We start from the raw sequence: 22,717 nt of genomic DNA, 5'->3' as shown, positions 1-22,717 counted from the left end.
GCACACATACAACCCCCTATAGACACACATAGATTTCCTCCATCACCCATCTTGTCCTATCTCTTACCCACTTAGCTGCCAAACTTCTCAAAAATGTAACCCCATCTTACCCCAGCTCCCACTAACTTCTCACTCTACACTAATCTGACATCTGCCCCAAACAATCAACCCAGGCAGCTCTTGCTAAGTCACCAATGATCTCTAGTTGAGTGGAGCCACTAGTGTCAATGGACATTTTTCTGTACTTCTTCCACTTGACTTCATGGTATTAAACACGGTTAACTGTAGCCTCCTGGATGCCTTCTGTTCTTGGTGTCCACCACATCTTAGGCTTCTGGTTTTCCTCCTACCTCTCTGGCCACTGCCTCTCTATCTCCTTTACAGGCTCTTCCTCCTCTATCTAGTCTTAGGGACAATAATCTTCCCTCATCTATAAGACCGTCCTTGGCCCTCTTCTTTCCATTTTGTTCTTGTTTCCTAGCCAATCTTACATCTAGTCATCACTCTAATTATTATATATATGCAAACGACCTGAAATTTACATAGCCAGCCCAGACCTCTCTTTTTCGTCCCACATATTCAACTGCCAACTCTGGATATCACAAAGTTGACTCAAACACATATCTACACACCTAAAATTGGAATCATACCCCCAAACCTGTCACTCTTCCAAAGTACTCATCTCAGATAAAGCCACCACCATAAACCAACATTAGGGTGTCAAACTTTACATTTTAAAACCATTTTTTTATTTTAAAAATTGTCAACTTTATTGAGGTATAATTGTGTGCAAACTGCATATGTAAATATACAAGTAGATGAGTTTGGACCTACGCATACAACCATGATATCATCACCACAATCAAGGTAATAAACACATCCATCACCTTCAAAAGTTCCCTTGTGTTCCTCTGTGGGTTTTGTGTGTGTGTGTGTGTGTGATAAGAACATTTAACATAAAATCTACCATCTTAAATTTTTAAGTGCACAATACTGGATTGTTAATTAGAGGCACTGTATTATACAGTAGATCTCTAGAACTTATTCATCTTGCATAACTGAGCTTTTATGGCCATTAAGAAACAACTCCCCATTTCCCCCTCGCCTGGCAACCACCCTTCTACTTGACTTTTCAGATACCTCATGGAAGTGGGCTTATGCCACATTTGTCCATCTGTACCCGGTATGTTTCACTTGGCATGGTGCCCTCCAGGTTCACCCATTTTGTCACAAATGGTAGGATTTCCTTCTTTTTTAAGACTAAATAATATTGCCCCCAAATGTCAAAATGGAACATTCCATGCCAAAGGCGACACTGCTTCTATCTCTCCTTCTCATGTTTGACCCATTACTAAGTCATTTGTTCCTTATAAATTCTCCCAAATCCATCCTTTTCTACCACCAGACATTAGTTCAGGCTACTATCATCTGCATAATGCCTCCCACTGGTCTGTCTGCAGCCACTCACACTCCTGAATTTGCTCTAAACGAGGCAGAATCAGTGGGGAGCTGGTCTTTGGTTACCTCTCCAGCCTCAACCCACACGACACTCAGCTCTCCATTCTCCAGCCACTGGTCTTTCTCGCTCTCCTAGACTGCTCACCTCTCCTTCTTCTACCACAGGGCCTTTGCACAAGCTCTTTCTGCTGCTCATTTTCTACATTTCTACACTTTCCTCAGACTCTAGCCCAAACCTCTCTTCCTTAGGAAAGTTTCCCTGACCCCTCAAGACTAAGTGAAGTCCCCCCTCTCCTTCTCCCAAGTACCTTTCCTTCATTGCCCTTATCACAGGTGAGACTTTACCTTTATTTTTATAATTTCAACATTTGACCAGCTGTTTCTCCATTATATCATGCATGCCAGGAGGTCACCGACTAGGTCTGGTTTGGCTCATGGCTATATACCCAGAGCCAGGTGACATTCCGGCATGTGGTGGACACTCAGTAAAAGTTTTTCATGTTTTTCTCTCCCCACCAACAACCAAGACCCTAGGTGTGCAGAAAATCTTAGAAGCACAAAGGGAATTCTGACACATTGTAGATTTCCACGGCCAACCCCTGCGGCTTATGATTTTCTGTCAAGAGGAAATAAAAGCATAACTCGGTGGTGTCTTCACAGTTTCTGCCTGCCAGTTCTACTTTTCTATAAATACAGTCCTCATTTTCAAGGAATTTGGATAAGATCGCTGCAGTTGACTATTTGGGGAGGCACTGCCTGTTCTATTTCAGAGGGGATGTTATCATCTGTCTTCATTCCTGGGGCAGGTGTGGAGATGCATTGTGGACCCCATTGCAGATTCACATAAGAAGCTGAATGTATCAGGCTCATAGGTTCGCAAGCCCCGGGCAGGGCCTCAGAGGGCAGACTGAAAGGCATGTGAGGATCGTCTTCCCTGAGGACCCATTATTTTATGTTCCATCCATTCCTGTTTTCCTCCTGCCATCCTGTGATGCAGGACTTCTGCTGAGAGCTACTCCATGTCTCAATAGTGCTTTCACCACCATCTGGAGCTCAGCCCCTGGGTCTTAATGCTCAGGGCCTTTTAAGGATGGCAGCCTTCAGCTTAGAACAGGAAGGATGTAAGAGCAGCATTCGAAGTGGAGGTCTACTTTCAAAACATCCATGTAATCGTTGATGTCAAAATTGAGGGAAACGTTGAAATCATAATTTTCCAATGTAGTTTTCTTATTGCTATACAACTGGTAAATAAAATTTCTGAGTGTCCCCTTGTATAAGGTACACTATCTACTATCAAATATTGTAATTTATTCCTTGTATAAAGGTACACCCAGAAATTTAATTACAAAGAGACACATAAGCCCCTGTAACAAGTTACAGTTAAACCACAGTATACCTAATCATGGCAAATTATAAATGTAACCCAGTCTGTAAACAATAACAAGCAAAGTAAACATTGTATTGATGTCTTTTTGTGTGTTCAAAGAGGGATATAATTTTAAATACAAATAAATAATATGAATATATGGACTTATTCTTTCTTTTTAAAATGGTGGATAATATTGTACATATGAAAGGATATGATATAGACTGAGCAAGATTTTCTCATTAACCAAGCTCTACTCAGCCTCCCCTGAACCCCTTTTTCCTTTTTTAAAAAATTAATACACAATAGTTGTATATATTTTGGGGGTACATGTGATATTTTGATGCATGTATACAATGTGTAGTGATCAAATCAGGGTAATTGGGAATATCCGTCATCTCAAACAGTTATCTTTTCTTTGTTGGAACATTCCAATTCTTCTCTTCTAGCTATTTGAAATGTATAAAAAATTCTTAACTATAGTCTACTCTATTATCAAATATTATACTTTATTCCTTCTATCTAACTGTAGTTTTGCACTCATTAACCAACTTCTCTTCATTCTCCCTTCCCCCACCCCGAACTCCTTTTCAACTGAGCCTGACTTTGGCCTTCCATGTTCTTCTTTCCATTGTCCAATTTTAGCAAGGATCCTGATAAGTCAGTTTAACCAGAATCTCCCCATCCTCAATATCAGATAATTCTCATTATCTAATCATTAGGTTCCTCAGTCCCCACCATCTCTCAGGTGATATCTGATCACCCTGGCCTGTCTTCAGCAAGAATCCTATTAGATTGGCTTAGCCAGAATCTCCCTTACTCCTGATGTTTCCTTTTAGTAATTTTCCACCTAGGGACCCTCACTCTGCTCCTTGGTTGTAAATTCCCACTTGCCCATGCTGTATCAGAGTTAAGTACTGACCATTTCTCCCACTGCAAGACCCTATTGCAGTGGTCCCTATCCTTCTTTCAGTGGTGTTGAATAAAGATTGCCTTATCTTCAACAAGGGTCAATGAATAACTTTTCCTTTAACAACACATACATACAAGACAAAGATAGGTATACTAGCTAAAATTGGCTAACCAATGAACATTCCCTCAATCAACCAATTCCCATGTATATTTACTTAGATATGACTCTTATACACACATGGAAAAGTTTGCTTTGCATATGTGTGAGATTGGGTCTCAGCTGGTCACCCAAGCTGGAGTACAGTGGCACGATCACAGCTCACTGAAGTCTTAAACTCCTGGGTTCAAGCAATCCTCTCACCTCAGCTTCCTGAGTACCTGGGACTACAGACATGTGTCCCCATGTTAATTTTATGTTTTGTAGAGATGAGGTCTCACTATGTTGCCCAGGCTGGTTTTTAACTCCTGGGCTCAAGGGATCCTCTTACCTGGGCTGCCCAAAATGTTGAGATTGCAAGAGTGAGCTACTGTGCCTGGCCAACTTTTTTAAAACTAGCATACCTTTAGTTACATCATGCACCCATCCATCTATCATGATATAAAGATATTCTGTAGTGTATTCTCTACTTTCTCTAATTCAGGAGTGGAATGTCTCTAAGAAAACAAAACAAAACTGCACACAAATATCACATTCAGCTGCCACGTTAATCAATCTGGCCACAGAGGTCACAAGAACTTGCTATGATCATTAATGACAAGAATGATTTAAGGTTAGCAACTCTGCTTGTCACGTTTCCATTCTTTCTCCCAAATGAGCTTAAAACAAAATTTTTGAAGACGTTTAATAATTCATGAGTAATCTGATGCCATTGCATCTGCACCTATCAGGTGATATGTTTTCCAATGTCTTGAAGACATTGGCATAATCGGTCATGTGAGAAGCCTCAGGGCTTTGCCTTGTGGCCTTGTCAAATGAACTAAACAAAGCCCTTGACTTGCCAGGAGGAAATGCATCCATCACCCCATCATTCAGAGATTCATGGTGACAAATGACAATTACCGAAATGTGTGTACAAACTATTTTGCTTAGCAAAGTCAGGAAGAGACCTCATGGCATCTTTGTTTTATATATATATATTTTTTTCAATGCTTACAAAACACTCCCATTTTCTTTCTTGTTTCAGTGTCTTACATCTTACTTTGCTTAAAGAATATATTTCACTTAGATTTCTTCTCTCTGAGACAATGACCTAAGTACCCTTTTCTGTCTCAGTGGAGGATACACATTTGGAGTTTTGCTCACTTGTAAATCACTCAGTTGTTTTTAAGGATGCACAAATGACCTACAGGTTTTGTGACACCTTAAGGAACCAGCACGATGACTGAGAGAGTGAAGAATGCAGAGTCAGAGTGGTGGGACTTATATGGGTAATGATTTAGAAATGTATGAAATTCAGAGATTCATTCGTATCTCAGGGATTAACAAATATAACATCAGGATGGTGGGGCTTCCATCTAAGAAACAGAGTCAGAAAACATGGGTATCATGAGAATTAAGATTTCAAGACTCTGCAGATTTTCTATGTTATTCTCTTTCTTTCCCAAAAGTGATTAGCATTAAGATTCTCAGATCTGTGGACTGATATTCAGGTACAAGAAGCACATCTCCTATTTCAAGGTTAGTTTGGGGGTGAGGCAAAGAGGGAGGAAACCCAAGAAATGGAAGAGGTGATGATTCTGAGCAGGCGAGAAGGCAGGTTGAGTTTTTGAGGATGTAGAGGGAAGAAGGAAATGAAAACCTTGGGGTAGCCCTGGCAATGACTGGACACGTGATTAGAAAAATCAAAACAAAGTGCCATGGACTTAGTTGTCCCAAATTCATATGTTGCAACCCTCACTCCCCATGTGCTGGTATTTGGAGAAAGGGGACTTTGGGAGGTGATTAGGATTAGATGAGGTCATGCAGGTAGGGCACTCATGATGGAATTAGTGTCTTTATAAGGAGAGACTCTCAACAGTCTGCTCACACTCGCTTACGTACATGCTCTCTCTGTGCATACAAAAATGAAGAGGTGATGTGAGTGTACAGCAAGATGGCTGCCACCTACAAGCCAAGAGAAGAGGCCTCAGAAGAAAACCTATCTTGTCAGCAACTTGATCTAGGACTTCCAGCCTCCAGAACTGTGAGAAACACATTTCTGTTGTTTAAGCCACCCAGTCTACGGTATTTTGTTATGGCAGCCCAAACAGACCAAAACCAAAGGGAATCTGTATAGCTCTTCCACTGTCTGATCACAGACCCAATGGGGTGAAGTCAAAACTCTATGTCTTTCCCTGTAGCATATTTCCCTCTGCACACCCTTACTTATTTAAAAAATATCCACCTAAGATGCCATACAAACTCTCCACAAATATTAACTCTTGTAAGGTGTTATTCTTACTTCTGTTTTACAGATGAGGAAGCTGAGGCACAGCATTAATAAACTGAGCAAGATCATATAACCAGCAAGTATCAGATTTGGGATTCAAACCCAGGAAGTGTGGCTCCAGGATCTGTGCTCTTAACCCCTCAGCTGTACTGATTTCCCCCACATTTCTTTGCTGTCCATTGAGCCACAAACCATACAGTTATCTTTGCCACCACAATGATTCATTTGTATTCTTTGTTTTCCTGCTATGTCCAAGAATCACTTATTCAAGGTTTTTCCTCCATGAAATAACCTATTCTTATCTGCCAGTAACCATATAACTTGTTTTCCGCTATGTGTTCACTTCTACTGGAATAGTGAAAATAACAATGAATATAATAAACGCATCATCAATGCCAGAATGAAAGCATTCAATTATAGAAAAGGCAGAGGCCTAAATTCAGATTATTCGTAGATCAAATTAAAAGGGTGGTTCTTTAGTTTAAAAACAAACAAAAAACCATGAGATAGGAGAAAACACATAGGATATAAAAGTCATTCTTGATCATACTGAAAAAATTTTAAAGACAAGAGCCATTCCAAGGCCTGATATTTTTTCTCCTTTGGTTCAAACAGCCTATTGCAATTAAATTCTGTTAAGATAATAGAGTTGAAGGCAACAAACACCAAATGGGAAATGAAAGAACAAATCATCTTACCTGCTGACGTGTGTTTGAACTTTTCGCTTTTCTTCTTCCTCCATTTCCAAGGCTTGAAAATCCTTCCCAGGTTGGCAAACTTACTTCTCCTGCGGATGGGTGGGGTGTGGGTGCCTGGGACGAGGGAGTCAGAACGCATCGCCGCCAGCCTCTCCACTTCCTCAGCTTGTTATTTCCAAGAAAGAGATGAAAATAAAGAGAGAAAAAAAGTGTTAAAATGGGAGCCTCACAGATGGCCAACGTTTTCCATGGTTACAGATAACAGAAACCACGTGACTAGAGTTTCTCTTTGCCTTTTGGAATGGAAGTCACACCAGTGTGTTCTGAAGGCTGAGGACAGTTGGCCAACCCCTAGAGATTCAAAACACCCCAACCAAATTTGCTCAACTTCTATTTAGGCTAGAAGAGGAAGAGAAAGAGGAGGAGAGCGCTCTGGACAAGTCAGGGACTATCGCCCAAAACAGGGAGAGGCCACCAGAAGATTCAAATGAGAGTCAGTGTAACTACTGGTCCGGCAATTTCTCAAATAAGACTTGGCAGACACAATCACTACAGCACTGTCTACTGAGAAAAAAGAAGGGAGAAAACATTTATCAACTGTCTATTCCAAAGCCAACGTCTCCAATACCCACTGCTGTCTACTTCCTACTACCTGGCTTTACCTAGACCTTCAGCAGCACTGAAATCTGTTAAGCAAGTGACTGTACTTTAGGATTACTGATCGATTTTGGAGTCACTCACACTTCCATTAGATTTTACAGTTGTCTTAATTCCACTAGTTTTTCTTTTCCTGGAGTCTTGCTTAAAAAAAAAAAATTCTTAGAAATTGAGAGCTGGGGGTATCTTTAGGGAAAATCTATGCTAATCCCATAATAGAACACTTGAGCATATTCAACTTTCAATCTCATAATGCCTAGTGGACCCTTCCTTAAAGGCCACAATCATCCCAACCTCTTTTTACCACATGAAATAAAACAAACTCTTTTCCATATTTACAGATTCCAATACCCCAACTTGAATTTTTAAGAAAGGAATAATCAGAGAAAATAAGCTCTTTGGCAGAATTGAGGGCATGGAAGGAATTCAACTTCCCAGAAAGCAAAATGATATCTGAAGCCATGGCAAATCCCAAACCACTTTGTTCCCTCAAAAAAATCATCCAGACTTCTGCAACCTATGCATTCCTTGCAAGTTCAACCTGCCAATGACCATATAAAAATGATAGTCAGCTTGTTGTGGTCTGAACATAGTTTTAACTCAGGAGATCCATTCATTAAATACATATGGAATTCTGAGTGTGTGCTGTGGCAGTTGTATTGGTGACAGATGTGATAAGCTAGTAAGAGCTCCCCACAGCAGGACTGAAAGAAAGTAGATGGAATTGAGAGACACGTCAGAAGTAAAGTCAAAAGAACTTAGTGACTGATTGAGTGACCAGAAGGACTGGAGGCAGATCATTGGCAATTCCAAGATTCAGGTCAGCAGAGTGGTACCCTTCATTCATAGAGATAAGGAAGACAGGCGAGGGCACAGGTTTAGGGGTGAGGGCAGTGATGATTTGGACATGCTGCAATGAAGAGGGCACTTAAACCTTTACTACCTGGTTCAGTGCACTGGGAGCTCCTCTTTTCAATCATTTAATTAAGTGGCCACTTAAATCTCTGCCAGATACTATGATCATTTCTGGGGAAGACACACAGGAAAACTGGCCTTGAGCACAGAGTCCCAAGGAGGAGACAGAGAGATCAGTGTGTAAGAACATACCACAACAGAGCTACAATATAAAACTCAATGTAAGTGAAGAGGAGAGAGCAACTAATTCTGCTTCACAGCATTGGAGAAGACCTCGAGGGAGGTCACTTTGGGCTTAAGTTTTGAAAGAGAAGGGGCTGTTCTCCTGGCAAGGGGAAGAGGGAGAAGTGGATCCCTGGGAGGAGAAACAGACCCAACAGGAACAGAGAGGGCTGAAGGCATGGAACGTCTAGGGACTTCAAGGAACTCAGTCAACTGTGAGCCTCAGTGACGTTAGGTGAGATGAAGCACTAGTGGAGAGAGACAGGGGTTGGAGGGTCTGGAACCAGATCATGTAAGCTCTTGAAATGAACTGGCATTTGGGGTTCATCCTCTGAGCAGAGGGACAAGGAAAATTTGAAAATGGGAAACTGGTATTATCACATTCAACCAAAATGTACTGCATGCCCACTCTGTACCAGATGCTTAGGCTATGACGGTAAACAAAACAAATAAAAATACCAACTCATAGAGCTCACATGCAGAGGTAGGGTGAAGGGCAGACAGCAAACACTGAAACCAAATAAATTATAGAGTATGCCAGAAGATACTTGCTTTGGGGAAAAAAATAATGAGTGGAACCTGGTAAAATAGATCAAGAGTACTTTGGGTAGAATGGGGGGGTCGGCCTGATCGAGAAGGTACGTGATCAGGATGCAATTAGATTTGTTTCTTAGGAATATCTTTGCAGCAGCAAAGGTAACCTGACTCGGAATATGGGGAAATCCTTGACGGCGAGAACAATCAGGAGGACACTGCAATCACAGTAACTAGGATTCAAGCAGGGGCATGACAGAAGGATAGCAAGAAAAGATGGGATTCAGCCAGGTGGGAGAATCAGCAGATTTGGTAACTCTCTGGATAAACATGAGAAAGTACCAGGAAGCAAGAATGGCTAACATTTTTAGTTTTCATGACTAGGTCAATGTGATGATTTTACATGTTTTAAAGAATTTGATGATAAAGGAAGAAGCAGAATAGGATGGCAGCTCAATGGGGACAAGAACTTTGCAGCCAGATAATTCAGTATTTTTGCAAAGGCTTTTTAGGGGTTAGAACTTTATTTCCTGAGGTAATGAAGACTATTGAGAGGAAAGTTGCCAAGGTAGGAAGGAGAGACTTGATTTGGGGGTCAGTAGGCTGAGCTGCCAGAGCCAGGGGAAAGTGACAGATCGAAGATGTAGAAAAAATGCTGAGAAATGTATGAAACATGGTTCTTAGGAAGGAGAAGAAGTGGGATCAAAAGTGCACAAAAGTATTACTGATCAGGAGATTTTATGCTGAGTGATTGAAAGTTTGAACTGAGGTCTCTGATCACAAATGGCACAGATCAGATGTGGGCCTCAGGGAGATTAATTTAACAGCAGTGGTAAAATAACAGATTACTGGAGGCTAAAGGAGGAAGATAAAAGATTCAGAAGGTTTTAAGTACGGGTTGTGGAATGGCTGAAGAGAGTGGTAACAATAACAACAACACAGCTACGACAAGGAATAAAAAAAGAAATCAAATCAGGCAAGTAAATAGCCTCAGAAGTAACACCGAATTTGAGCATTCTGCTTTTTAAATGGCATCAGCTGCTTGAATTGGTGCTTCTTCAACAATGTCAGCAGAGCCACACAAGTAGTAATAATTGTGGGAAACCACAGCAAAGAGGTGTTGAGTCCAGGAGAGAAGCAAAGTCACCATAGTCCAGAGGTCTGATTCTCACAGGTCACTTCCTCTTTCATACTCATCACTTTCCCCTCATTCCTTACCTTGGTGTATAGTCTTGTTGCTTTTGACCAGATTTTACAAGTCTCCAAACCTACATTCCCAGACTTACTCTCCTGCCTTCAAACCTGTATTGGATACTTTTACTAGAAGCCTGTTCCTTGTAGGAACTGCAGGTGGCTCCCCACAGCATACAGTAGGAAGTTCTAATTTCCTGTACTGGCCTTCAGACAAGGCCAAGAATCACTTATTCAAGTTTTTTCCTCCATGAAATAACCTATTTTTTATATTAAAACAACCTGACTTATTACTCTCAACCTGAGTAAGCTGCTCAGAATGATCTTCTAGTACTTCTCTAAACACGTGTTATAGCCAAAATGAAATACTCCCGGTAGAAGCACTCATCCTGGGATCTCTGGATCCTAGTGGGCTTCAAGGGGATGGGTATCTGCATTTGGTTGGAAGATTTCCTATCATTCTTTGATTCTCAAAACAGCCTAAGACACAAAAGTGAAGTTTTTAAAATATTCAGTTTGAGAATTCTCTGAGTTCAGCCAACATCAAACATCTGCTACAGGTTAAAGAGAAATTATATACAGAATCCTCTAAAAAATCAAGATAGTAATTATTCAGGGTTGATACTGAGTTTGCTTCTCATAGTTGGCACTCAATAATGACTTATTAAATAGATAACTGGATAACTGCATTTGATTCAGTTCATTTGCTCACATCTTCAGAGGTATGAAAATATGTATCGTTACTTGTCTTAAAAAAAAAAGTGCTATGAAAACTGAAAGCCCTTTCCATAATCACATCTTTAAGAAATGGATACAAATTATTCTGAAATTGCCCCATTAAAATAATGATATGAAATTAGAAGTGCCTTTGAAAAACCGAGAGTGGCAAGGAACAGAGGGTATTATAAAGGTATAATTATAACTCAATAGTTAAATGAATCCTTAATAAGTATTATTATAAAATTCATGATGTTTAGCTCTTAAATTCAGTAGATTATTGAGCAGACTGGATCACATTAGGTTTAGCTGATTTATATTTTAATCACCCCATTACATTTTTCTCCAATTAATTTGATGATGGGGCTAGCTTTGCCATCAGATAATGATATTGGAAGGCTTAAGTGTGAGGATGGCTCAAGAGTGAGCCAACTTATGAACACAGTTTGAAAAGGAAGGGAAGGCTTGGTGCGGTGGCTCATGCCTATAATCCCAGCACTTTGGGAGGCCAAGGCAGGTGGATTACCTGAGGTCAGGAGTTCAAGACCAGCCTGGCCAACATGGTGAAACCCTGTCTCTACTAAAAATAGAAAAATAAGCTGGGTATGGTGGCATGTGCCTGTAATCGCAGCTACTGAGGCTGAGGCAGGAGAACTACTTGAACCCAGGAGGCAGAGGTTGCGGTGAGCCAAGATTGCACCATTACACTCCAGCATAGGTGACAAAAGTGAAACTCCATCACACACACACACACACACACACACACACACACACACACACAAAGAAATGGAAACCAAAAAACAGGTCTCAGGATAAAGTGGTCTCCCATTGCAGGAACCAGAGAAAGAAAGGGATGAAGGCAAGTGGGAGAGCAGGGCGTGGCCTGCCATGTTTTGGAATCACAAACAGCCTTTTTTGGAAATGGAGCATGTAAAGACAGCTTCACTTTGGCCTGCTCAAAGGTGGCTACCTCATGCTGTCTGGAGAAAATGCTGAGCCACACATGAATCAGCTTGAATGTCAACTGCCAGGACTGAGCATGTTGAATCAAAACGTTGGAAGCTGGGCAGCTGAGCTCCTTCAGAAGGCTGAAGTGAGGAGCGAGCCATGGGCAAGCAAACTCCTGGGGTCTTTCCTGCTCTACCATGCAAGAGAACACTCTTTAAAGGACCACACAGTTTGGGCTCCCACTTATGACAAAACTGGGTTTTGTTTTACCCATAGGGTGGAAATGATTGGGAGATGATTTTTCTTTCTCCTTAGAAAGGCCAGAAAGAAAATATTTGATGTATGCATGATTTTAATGAACAAGAACCAAAGTACCTAGGCCGGATGGTGTTCTGAACCCCAGCCCTTGTGGCAACCTGGGATTACTCTTGGTGGGCTCCTAGGGCATGCAGCGGGAGGAGCTGGGCCGGGGCTTGGGGCGCTCCTCAGGTACACCATATTTCTCATGGTGGTTTGGCTTTCAAAAGGCGTGTGCAAGGATGGCACCACCTTGGCTTCCTGCTGACCTAGAAAGTGCTCGTCATACAGTATCCCAGGGAGCAGCCTGGAATGAAGGAAGCATGGTGTCTGTGCCATCTGATGTCTAGTCAGAGTCAGCACCAGAGGCAGGAGGGCAGCCCATTTGGGACCCCAGTGGAGATCTCCCCATGTGCTAAATGCTCCTAGGGTTTTTGGAGGACCTAAGATTCTCATAAATTGGATTCTTGTTTCTTAACCCTAAGTGAACTCAATAACAGAACATTTATGTTGCAGGATCTGATAACCTTCGCTTTTGCTTGTAATTAGAAGGGGTTGTATACCCCCCTTATTTCACCACCCTAGGAATGGGAACCAAAGATCAGAGTGGAGGTAAGGTAGGCTCACTATGCTGAAGCAGCACTGCCTTTTTTTTTTTTTTTTTTTGAGACAGAGTTTTGCTCTGTCACCCAGGCTGGAGTGCAGTGACATGATCTCAGTTCACTGCAACCTCCACCTCCCAGGTTCAAGCCATTCTCATGCCTCAGCCTCCTGAGTAGCTGGGACAACAGGCGTGCACTACCACACTCAGCTAATTTTTGTATTTTTAGCAGAGACAAGGTTTCACCATGTTGTCCAGGCTGGTCTTGAACTCCTGGCCTCATGTGATCCGCCCACCTTGGCCTCCCAAAGTACTGGGACTACAGGTGTGAGCCTCCACGGCCAGCCTGCGCTGCCTTTTCCTGCCCTGCAAAATGACGCCACACAGGTGCCCAGCCATTCAGAAAGGTCCCTTTTATAAATGTACTGTCACTTTCAGAGCTACCTTATCATAAATAAATGAAGGGTTGATATGAATTATCAGGCATATGAGGACACTATTTTTCCTTTTTCATTCTAGAATAAGTCATGCCATACACTTACAGAGGCTGGATCTCTTGGAAGAGTTTCTGACAACCTAGAATTGATTAACTAGAAGATTTTTTGTTGTTGTTTTTTGATTTTTTTTTTTAAGAGTAAAACATGTTTATTCTAAAAATCCAGAGTGCCTACCTGGTTTCATTAGGAATGGGAAGGGGATGTAAAGTGGGGAGTGGATGGGACAAAGATTGGGCATTAAAGAGGGAAAATGATGAGGACAACAGAGACTCTTTTAGCACAGAGAGGTTGCCTTGTTAAAGGAAAAATATACACCATGAAGGAGCTGGGAGATAAATCAACAAGGCCATGTTGTCCAAGAGCTATTGAACACAGACACAATGCCTGAGAGAGTACTCATGTTAACATCGGTGAGTACGAGGATCACTGACCTTCACTGCCCTCACTTCCTTCTTTCAGGCTCTTCTGCGCCTCTGTGCACCACCCTCCTCCACCCCATCCCTTAGCATCCAGTCAAAGAGGGATCCAATTTATGTATTAGCACCAAGCTGTGGACACTGATACTGGCTGAGCATATGGTAATGAGACGGCAACATTTAACTAAGGGTTTATCTGTCTGAATCCAAAAACTGGATGACTTGAGTAATGCAAGTCCCAGTGGGGATGGGTAGGAGGAGGGAGCTCTGGTGCTCCTCAGCTGCTTGGACACACAGGTGGCTATCTTTTCTACCTAGGAACCATCAGAGGAAACGCCACTTACATTCCACACAAAACAACACCCACACCCCAGATGCAACCATTATGCCGCATCATGACATCTGGCAGTCTTCCCCACTACATCTATGGAGGGAGAGGTCAATGTTTACATTGAGAGAGTTGCTTATCAATCTTATTGCTTGCAAGAATGGTAGTCCTCATGGGGGAAGAACCAATAGTGTGTGCATGCCTATATGACAGAGTCCTGTGGTCTGGGAGTGGTGGAGAAAGGAGGGAGGCTCCATATACCTGGACCAAAACTTCTCAGCAGATTTGCTCAGGCTCTTGACCAACTTCCTCCTTTGTCTCTGGCTTCTACAGAGTTCTGCCTGGTAAAGGCAGCTCTCCTCACCGCCGGGGGCAAGTCCCTAGGGATGCTTTCATCATAGGTGTACTGCTGCCTCCTGCACTGTGGACAGGCAGAGCTGCCCTTTAGTGGCCCCCTGGGAAAACGCTGTGCTGACATACAATGCGGGGAGATGGGAAGGAAGGAAAACTCAGGGATCCATAGGTCCAAAGATGGCCCATGTTTCTGTTAATTTGCTCCTGAAGCATGAATTGACAGCCAAGAATACAAGAACATCCATAAATCCTGGTGCCCTAAGATGTACTAATTTTAAAGAAAGCAAGAGGGTAGCTCTACTGGTTTTGGAATCGTAGGCCACTGTATCAGAAAGAGGCCACATGACTAATGTGGTTTATGGGACTCTGCGTTTCCTCCTAAAAGGAGGGGGGATTGTAAACGGTACAGTGCTTCCTTAGGTATCGGTGCTGATGACTATTATGATGGTAAAGATGATCATTGATGATGACGATGATGATAACAGCATCCATAACAGCTAACATTTTTCAGTCACTAAGTCTATTCCAGACACTGATCTAAGCACTTAAAATGTGTTACCTTATATAATCCTCAAATTAAACTTGTGAGCGAGGGCTATATATTATCCCCATTTTAGAGCTGGAGAAATTGAGAAGGGACTAATGAATAGGAAAAAGTGATTCTCGAAAGAAGAGAAACACATGCTTTTAATTGAGACATGCCTATTTGCAAGAATGTCTCCTCAATGTGTGAGAGTCTGGCTTTTTGAATCTTTGTATTACTCACTAAAGTCATAGGAGGGCTTCAGGGATGAGGGACGAAATGAGCTGCTTTTTTGAAAAGGCTGCAAAATAGATGCCAATTATAAATTGATCCTACTGTAGCAAGAGAAAAGAGGAGCTATCTTACCATAAAACGTCATAATATAGATGTACACCTGTCTGTAGGTGCCCTGGAGAATACCCGCCCTAGATCACTAGGACAAGAAGAACCGGTAGGACATTATCTACTAAGGACCTGTGCTCAAGCTACAATTACGAACTCAGCGGGTGTCAGTCAGGCCTGGAATAGGCTCAGATCTGCTTCACTTAGAAAATGCTAACCATTGTGTATAGGGGAAAAATATTACGAAACCAGGAGGATGTGGGTCCAGATCCGGAATCTACCACCTAATAGCTGCTGGTGGAGGTGAGCTCTTTCTGGCCCCCACCAGGTGGCAAGGGCTTCCTAATTCTCCTCTGGAGAGTCACTCCTCCTCTCCTCGCACTCTGGGTGGTTCAGGAAGTTCACCTCCGTCCTGACGCCAGAGGTGGGCATGTGACCCAGTGCTGGCCAATCAGAGCATTGCATCTCCACCCTCCACCCACAGTAATTAATTCAGGGATGAGTCATTGAGCTTGGCCAGGCAATGAGACTCAATGCTGGAATTTGTTGGAACTACTGATAAACATGCTCTTTCAACTGGGATTGCAGATTACATAGGCTCTAAGCCTAATCAAAGTAGGGGTCACAAACTAAAACATCTTCATTTAGCCTTGGTTAATATTAAAAGAATTTCCAGGTCACAATGATGATTCATAAGCGTTGAGAAGAAACGATCCTATTATGTCAAATACTTCATATTTCCTAAGAACTGTGTTAGAAGGATGAAGATACTTCTATTCCATGAACACAGGGCAATGAAGAGAGCACATTGTGAACGGACCAGACAGGTAGGGAGGAAAGTTCCTATTTAAATTTAAAATTATAAAATTTAAAATATTTAAATTTAAAATTATAAAATTTAAAATATTTAAATTTAAAATTATAAAATTTAAAATATTTAAATTTAAAATTATAAAATTTAAAATATTTAAATTTAAAATTATAAAATTTAAAATATTTAAATTTAAAATTATACAGGTTCTATATTGTTAGACTTATTGAGCTAATAGATGTTATTATCAAAATTCTTAGATATTCAGTACAAAATTCTTGTTTTATCTCCCAGGAACGTATCCTTCAACCACTAACACATATAATGACTACAAAAACTTATAAAACATTCTGTTGTTCATTTAATCTATAGAATACATTTGTGTTGGCAACAGAACTTATTTAAATTGTAAATAAACTCCCAAGTCTTGTGTTAATCCAAAGCAACAATCTTTAAATAACGTAGATCCTTTTTTCATCTTAAATCTTTAGACCCTAGGGTCTGATATTCTTCTTGCAGTTAAATAAATAGTGCCTTTTACAGACTCAAATCCCACCTCAACAAAGCCTTGTTTCCCCTGCAGGGGTAAGCAAACTCTTTCTGTTAAGCCAAATAGTAAGTACTTTAGGCTTTATGGACCATATAGAGTCTGTTGAAGTACTCTACTCTGCTGATGCACTGTAAAAGCAGCAGTAGACTAATATGCCCAAATGGGCATGTCTGTATTCCAATAAAACTTTATTTATAAAAACAAGCATCTGGCCTGCGTGGCCATAGCTTGTCAACCCTTGTCCTATAGAGCTGTGGATAATCTTTCAGCCTCCCCAACGCCACCCCCCCACCCCGCCTTTTTTTTTTTGAGACGTAATCTCACTTTGTCACCCAGGCTGGAGTTCAGTGGCTCTATCTCCGTTCACTGCAACCTCCACCTCCCAGGTTCAAGCGGTTCTTGTGCCTCCTCCTCCCAAGTAGCTGGGATTACAAGTGCACACCACCACGCCCAGCTAATTTCTGTATTTTTAGTAGAGACAGGGTTTTGCCATGTTGGCCAGGCTGGTCTCGCACCCCTGACTTCAAGTGATCCACCCACCTCGGCCTCTCAAAGTGCTGGGATTACAGGCGTGAGCCACCATGCCCAGCCCTTTCAGCCACTTTAATGGCAGAGGCTGCCTGATAATTGAGCCACAACAGAGACAAAGAGAACAGAGATGACTCAATGAAACTGAAACCTCATTACATCACTTGGTCTTCTGGATCCAGCCCTGCCTGAAACCACTATAACCCTGCATATTTTCCTTATACGAAGTAATAAATTCTCTTTTTTACTTACACTAGGTTGAGTGGGGTTCTCTTTTACTTGCAACTAAAAGGGTTCTAACAAATTCACTGTGTGACCTTAGGAAAGTCCCATCAGCTTCCTCTCTGTAAAATGGGGATAATACAGACTTATAAAGATTAATAGGCATATACTAAAAGCATTCTTTTGGGGCACAGAACATGGGCTCAGCTAAAGTTACCTAAAAGTGAAAAGTCTCCTCTGGTATCAGCTTATTACCACCTGGCTAATAAGCGTTCCACTAGGGGTGAAATTCGTTACCATGTCACCACTAGAATATCCCTTAAGGACTTACATGAATTTAAACAGTTTTGGAGGCTCTCAACTGTGCTGTCTCTTCAGACTAGTGGATCTCAAAATTTAGTGCATGTAAGAATCAACTGAAGTACCTGTTAAGAATTTTAATCCATCTCAGACCTACTGAACCAGGAATATGAATGCATAAATAAGCAGCCCAGGTAATTTTGACAGCAGTGTTCTGAGAATCACTCTTTTGAGGCCTGCAGCATTCCTAATGAACCCTAGGATCCTACTCCCTTCTTCCCAACTATATCCATTGCCTTCAGGTGGCTGGCTAAGAAGAAAGATCCTTAGTGTAGAAAATTCCATCATACTTCGGTGCTGCCTGCCAGTCCCTAAAACGTGAAATCACTGGGAATAATTTTAAAATGCCTAATGTTCATGTAGTGCTTTATTCTAAGTGCTTTTAGATCTATTATCTCATTAGATCTTCACAACACCCCCATTATGTAGGTGGGGTATAACATTTCATTTGTTTCTCTATATATAACTATGGTACTATTTTCTCAAATAATCGAATTACAACTTAGCCTTTTAATGGCTCTGAGAAGGTCTACAATAAACCTTTTAAACTCTGTTGAACCCTTTATTTTCCAAACTTAATTTAATCACAAATATGGTTGGATGGTGTTTTTTTGTGGGACACCATTAAGGTCTCATAGACTTGTGTTCCATGAAACACAATTTATCAAATGTTGAGTATCGTTTTGTACCATTCTATAGTTAAAGGAACCGAGACACAGAGGAGTCAAGGGATTTGCCTAGAATGTGGCAACTCACACAAAGTTGCCGTGGTCCGGGACTGAGTCTAGAGACATGTCATTCACACATCTTTTCCTGTGGATGGTTTGAGGATGCTCAAGACCAGGCAGTGCAGGCTTTTTGATTCAACCTTTGCAAAATCTTTCCCTCCATTAATACTGTCAAGGTTAATACACTCCTGGACATTTTTTCTCTCTTGAACTCATTCCAAAATCTCATGGTAACAGCCACTCTGTTACCTATTAAGTGTAGGATGATAGAGAACTTGATGAAACGTTACATTCCATTTGAGAATCACTTCTTGAGTCTACTTCCTTTTAAGCTCAGATTTCTCATTTTCTCTCTCTGATGACATTACCCTGTTTCCTTATGTAGCTCCCATTACCTCCCAGGTGAGTTTTTCAGTGCCATTTATCATTTGTGTAGTGACGAGGTGAAATCCAAATAGTACTGCTGAAGTGAATATTTTTGCAAGGGTGTTGATCCTTGCTAAAACATTCTTTTCTTCTTCTCTTCTGTGTGTGTGTGTGTGTGTGTGTGTGTGTGTGTGTGTGTGTGTATTTTAATTACCACCAGTGGCCCTAACTTGGACTTGTTTTGATTATTACTCAGAAAGTAAGGAACCCTGCTCATATCTTTGTCAAGACTTTCACAAGGAATTCTTAATTTTCCTTGTCTCAGAACACAGAAATTGACTTCCATTAGTCTTTTTTCAGAGGTAAATGTCGTATTATTTTTGTCCTGTTAATTCCTTTGGGGACTTTTTATTATTCTTCTGCATGAAAGATGTTAAATTTTTAAAGAGGTCTCAACAGAGAAAGTCACCTGTTAATTTTGCCACATAGGAAGCTCTGAATTCACATTTGATTTAGCGTTTATTTTTAAATTATTATTTTCCTTAAGTTCTTTCTTCCAAATGTCTGGCTATAAGGACCTCAGAGCCTAGAATTGGGACTTTGAACATCAGGTTTAAGTGCATTTAATCATGACTTGCTGTGTAACCGCAGGCAAGTTAATCGGCCTCTCAAAACTACATTTCCTTAACTACAAAAAATGGGAATAGCAATATCTAGCTCTCTGATTGCATATACAACCATTATATTAATACATGGAAACTCTAGTATAATAAGTGGCATTTTGTGGGTGCTCATTAAAGATTTCCTGACTCCAAATTTAGAGTGTTGATTGCTTATAACCGTTTCAGTCTGTATACACTCTTGATTTTACTTGAATCTCACAGGAAGGTGGTGGCTGGTGGCAGTGTCCTGTGTCTCAGCTGGAGGGTATGAGAAAGAGCAGCTAATGACTATCCAGTAAGACTCATCAATGAAACTAACCAAGCCACACCAGATCTCAGTGGGAATTTTCCCCAAGTTGAATTGTTGGCTACAATTTGGGCTTATCATCTGTCAACTATGTTTTCCTGCATTACTTGCAATATGGTTTTTTAATGTATATAGTATCTTTTTAGTTTTCCTTTAGGACACATCATGAAACTCATCTTAACTATATTAGCTCTATTTGTGCTTGTTCCTTTTTCCCTTTCCAAAATTTAAGCATTAAATTATAAGGCAACAGGTCAAGGAAAGAAAAAAGGGCAGGCACAAGAAATAGAGAAATAGGCTGATGTCAAGGGTCCTGCTCTCAGCCCTGTCCCTTCAGGACCTTTTGGGAAATACTAAGGCCCATGAGTGCAGGAGGTTATGATGTATTGATGTGGCAAAAAATAGTTAAGCATTTAGCGTACATACATCTCAAATTATGAGGGTAGGGATTTTGAAGAAAGAGAAGAGGAAATTTCTGCTCTTTAAAATCCTAAGATGCAAAGTACTGTGCAAAGGAAAACATTATGTTATTTTTAGAGGAATTAACATATAAAGCATGTATATAATGAAAGATAATAGAAACTGCCCCGTGTGGTGAAATAATCTTAAAGGTCATTATTTAATGCAAAAGCATCATCTGTTTCTGGGGTCAAGCTCAAAAGTTAAAAAGATTATCAGTATTCACAGATAATTCCTGACTACCCCAGATTTATTTTAATAGGAAAAGAAACTTCATTTACTTTTATCCATGCCTGGGAATCTCTAAGCACAATAAGTAGCTACAGTTTCCAGAGTGCCCTGCTATCTTTGCATTCTGTTTCTTAATGATCATTTCAATTGGTTTCTGAATTAAAGAGCCATTCTCTTAAAAACAGTCACCACAAGGGACCTTGGTCTGGCATCCTTGTTATGTTGCAAGTCAGAATTGTGAGGACCAGGTGGGTTAATGACATGAGCTGCAATCCCCACAAATAATTCTTCTACTTTATCTACCAGAAAAACTCAGGAGAGTGCCTGAGTTCAGCAGAGAGTAGGCAATATTGATGGGAACTTTACTGCAGAGCTAATCAAATATCAATCTTGGCTGTCCTGAAATTGATTCTGAAGGCAAAGAAAGGCTTTGTCACTGAAATGCAAGATTTGCAGAAAAAAATTCTCTCTTATCAATCCACATTTCCTGCTTTAGACCCTACAAATCGAAAATATTTTTGAAGGTTTTCTCACTGAAAACATATTTAAGTGATTACCGTGTGCAAGAGGAGTAAATGGTCATCCTCACAGCAACTATCTGAATAGTGTTCTATCATTTATCAAACACTTGCCTAGTTATTATATCATTTGATCCCTACAACAAACCAATAAGAAAGGTGAAGTGAATATTTTAAATCCTATTTTACAAAAGAGCAAATTGACAATGGCAGAGAAAACTGGCCGCCTGCCAAATCCATTCTTCTATTTAGTGAATACATCTTGATTTTTTGCCCTACTAAAAGAATGTTTCCCAGCCTCCTCTGAGGGTAGGTGTGGCCTATTATAAAGCTTTTACCAATGAGATATGAACTAAAGTGTTCCAAGTGACTTCTTGGAAATCTGCTTAAAGATAAGAGATATGCCATTTCTTTGGTTTGCTTTTCCCTTCATCCAGTTTTCTAGATCAGAGAAGTGATGGCTGGAACATGGCAGGCACTGTGAGGACAAGGGCCACTTCATAGTAATAATGGAGTTGTAAGCTAGGAGGAATCTTGGTCTTTAAGAACTTTCTGGAGCCATCAGACATAGCAGCCTTAAACTGACCGCCTCTGTGCTTCTTTTATATGAGAGAAAAATTCATCCCTATCTTGTGTTAGTTATTACTATTTTGAGTTGGTTTTATGCAGCTGAACCTAATCCTAATGCAAAGAAGTAACTTGCCTGAGTTTATACAAACTCTATAGTTTGTAAGTGGCAGAACATCAAGTGCTAACATGCATGTCCATATTTCACACTGTCTCTGGCAGAATTTCAAAACCTTTTATAAGCTGCTTTTTAGTTTGTAAAGGAGCCAAGTCCTTCCTTTTTTTTTTTTTTAAACACTTGAACACTCATGCAAAAGTAGCTGATCCCCAGGGAGGCTTCCTCCCTTTCCTTTTCCTCTAGAGTACTTTTGTACCTCTCAGGCTTTCAGTTAAATTATGGAATTTCCCATGGTTCAGTTCTCCCTAGACCATTTCATTTGTACCTATGGCTCTAACTACCATTGATAATCTTAATATTTTTAAATTTATATTTCCAGCCCAGAAGGCTCTTCTCATTGACACAGTTCTTACTAGCTGTGTAACATCAGCCAAGTTTTTAACTTCTCTGGGTCTTAAGTTACCACATCTGAAATATGGGGATAATAACAGCATCTGCTTCATGGGTTATTGTGAGAATTATATTATTTCATACAAAATAATATTTGGAAAAATATCTGAATTACTACTAGTCTCATCATGACTCTGCATCTCCAAATAACATTTCATAGGCACCTCATCTTCACTTTATCTAAAGTGAGTTATTCTTACCCTTAACTGGATCATTCTTCAGTAATGGCAATGCCAGTGATGTAATTGCTCAGAGAGAAACCAACGAGTTGTCCTTGATACCACCTTTTCCCTTATGGCCACCAGCTCTAACTCATCATCAAAACTGGTCAAAGGTAACTCTTAACTATTTGCCAACTCTTCCCACTTCTCTCTTCATGTAGACCAGTTATCCATATCATCAGTTTCTGTGTTCTGACTTTTTCTACTTGCCCTC

At 40.7% G+C, this 22,717-nt stretch overlaps 1 protein-coding gene across 8 annotated transcripts in view; it reads right to left on the bottom strand.

The window, feature by feature from the left end:
- PHACTR1 (phosphatase and actin regulator 1) overlaps positions 1 to 22,717 on the bottom strand; it is a 574,931-nt gene that overhangs the window by 232,554 nt on the left and 319,660 nt on the right. For all 8 annotated transcript variants that reach the window (XM_024928986.4, XM_034961452.3, XM_034961451.3 and 5 more), the window contains one exon: positions 6,864 to 7,028. In XM_024928986.4, the coding sequence (XP_024784754.2) occupies positions 6,864 to 7,028 (165 nt within the window). The remainder of the gene's footprint in view (positions 1 to 6,863; positions 7,029 to 22,717) is intronic.

This window comes from Pan paniscus, chromosome 5, assembly GCF_029289425.2.
Source record: "Pan paniscus chromosome 5, NHGRI_mPanPan1-v2.0_pri, whole genome shotgun sequence".
NCBI classification, from domain to species: Eukaryota; Metazoa; Chordata; class Mammalia; order Primates; family Hominidae; genus Pan; species Pan paniscus.
Note: the sequence above shows the minus strand (reverse complement) of the source record. Positions and strands in the feature narration are given on the sequence as shown.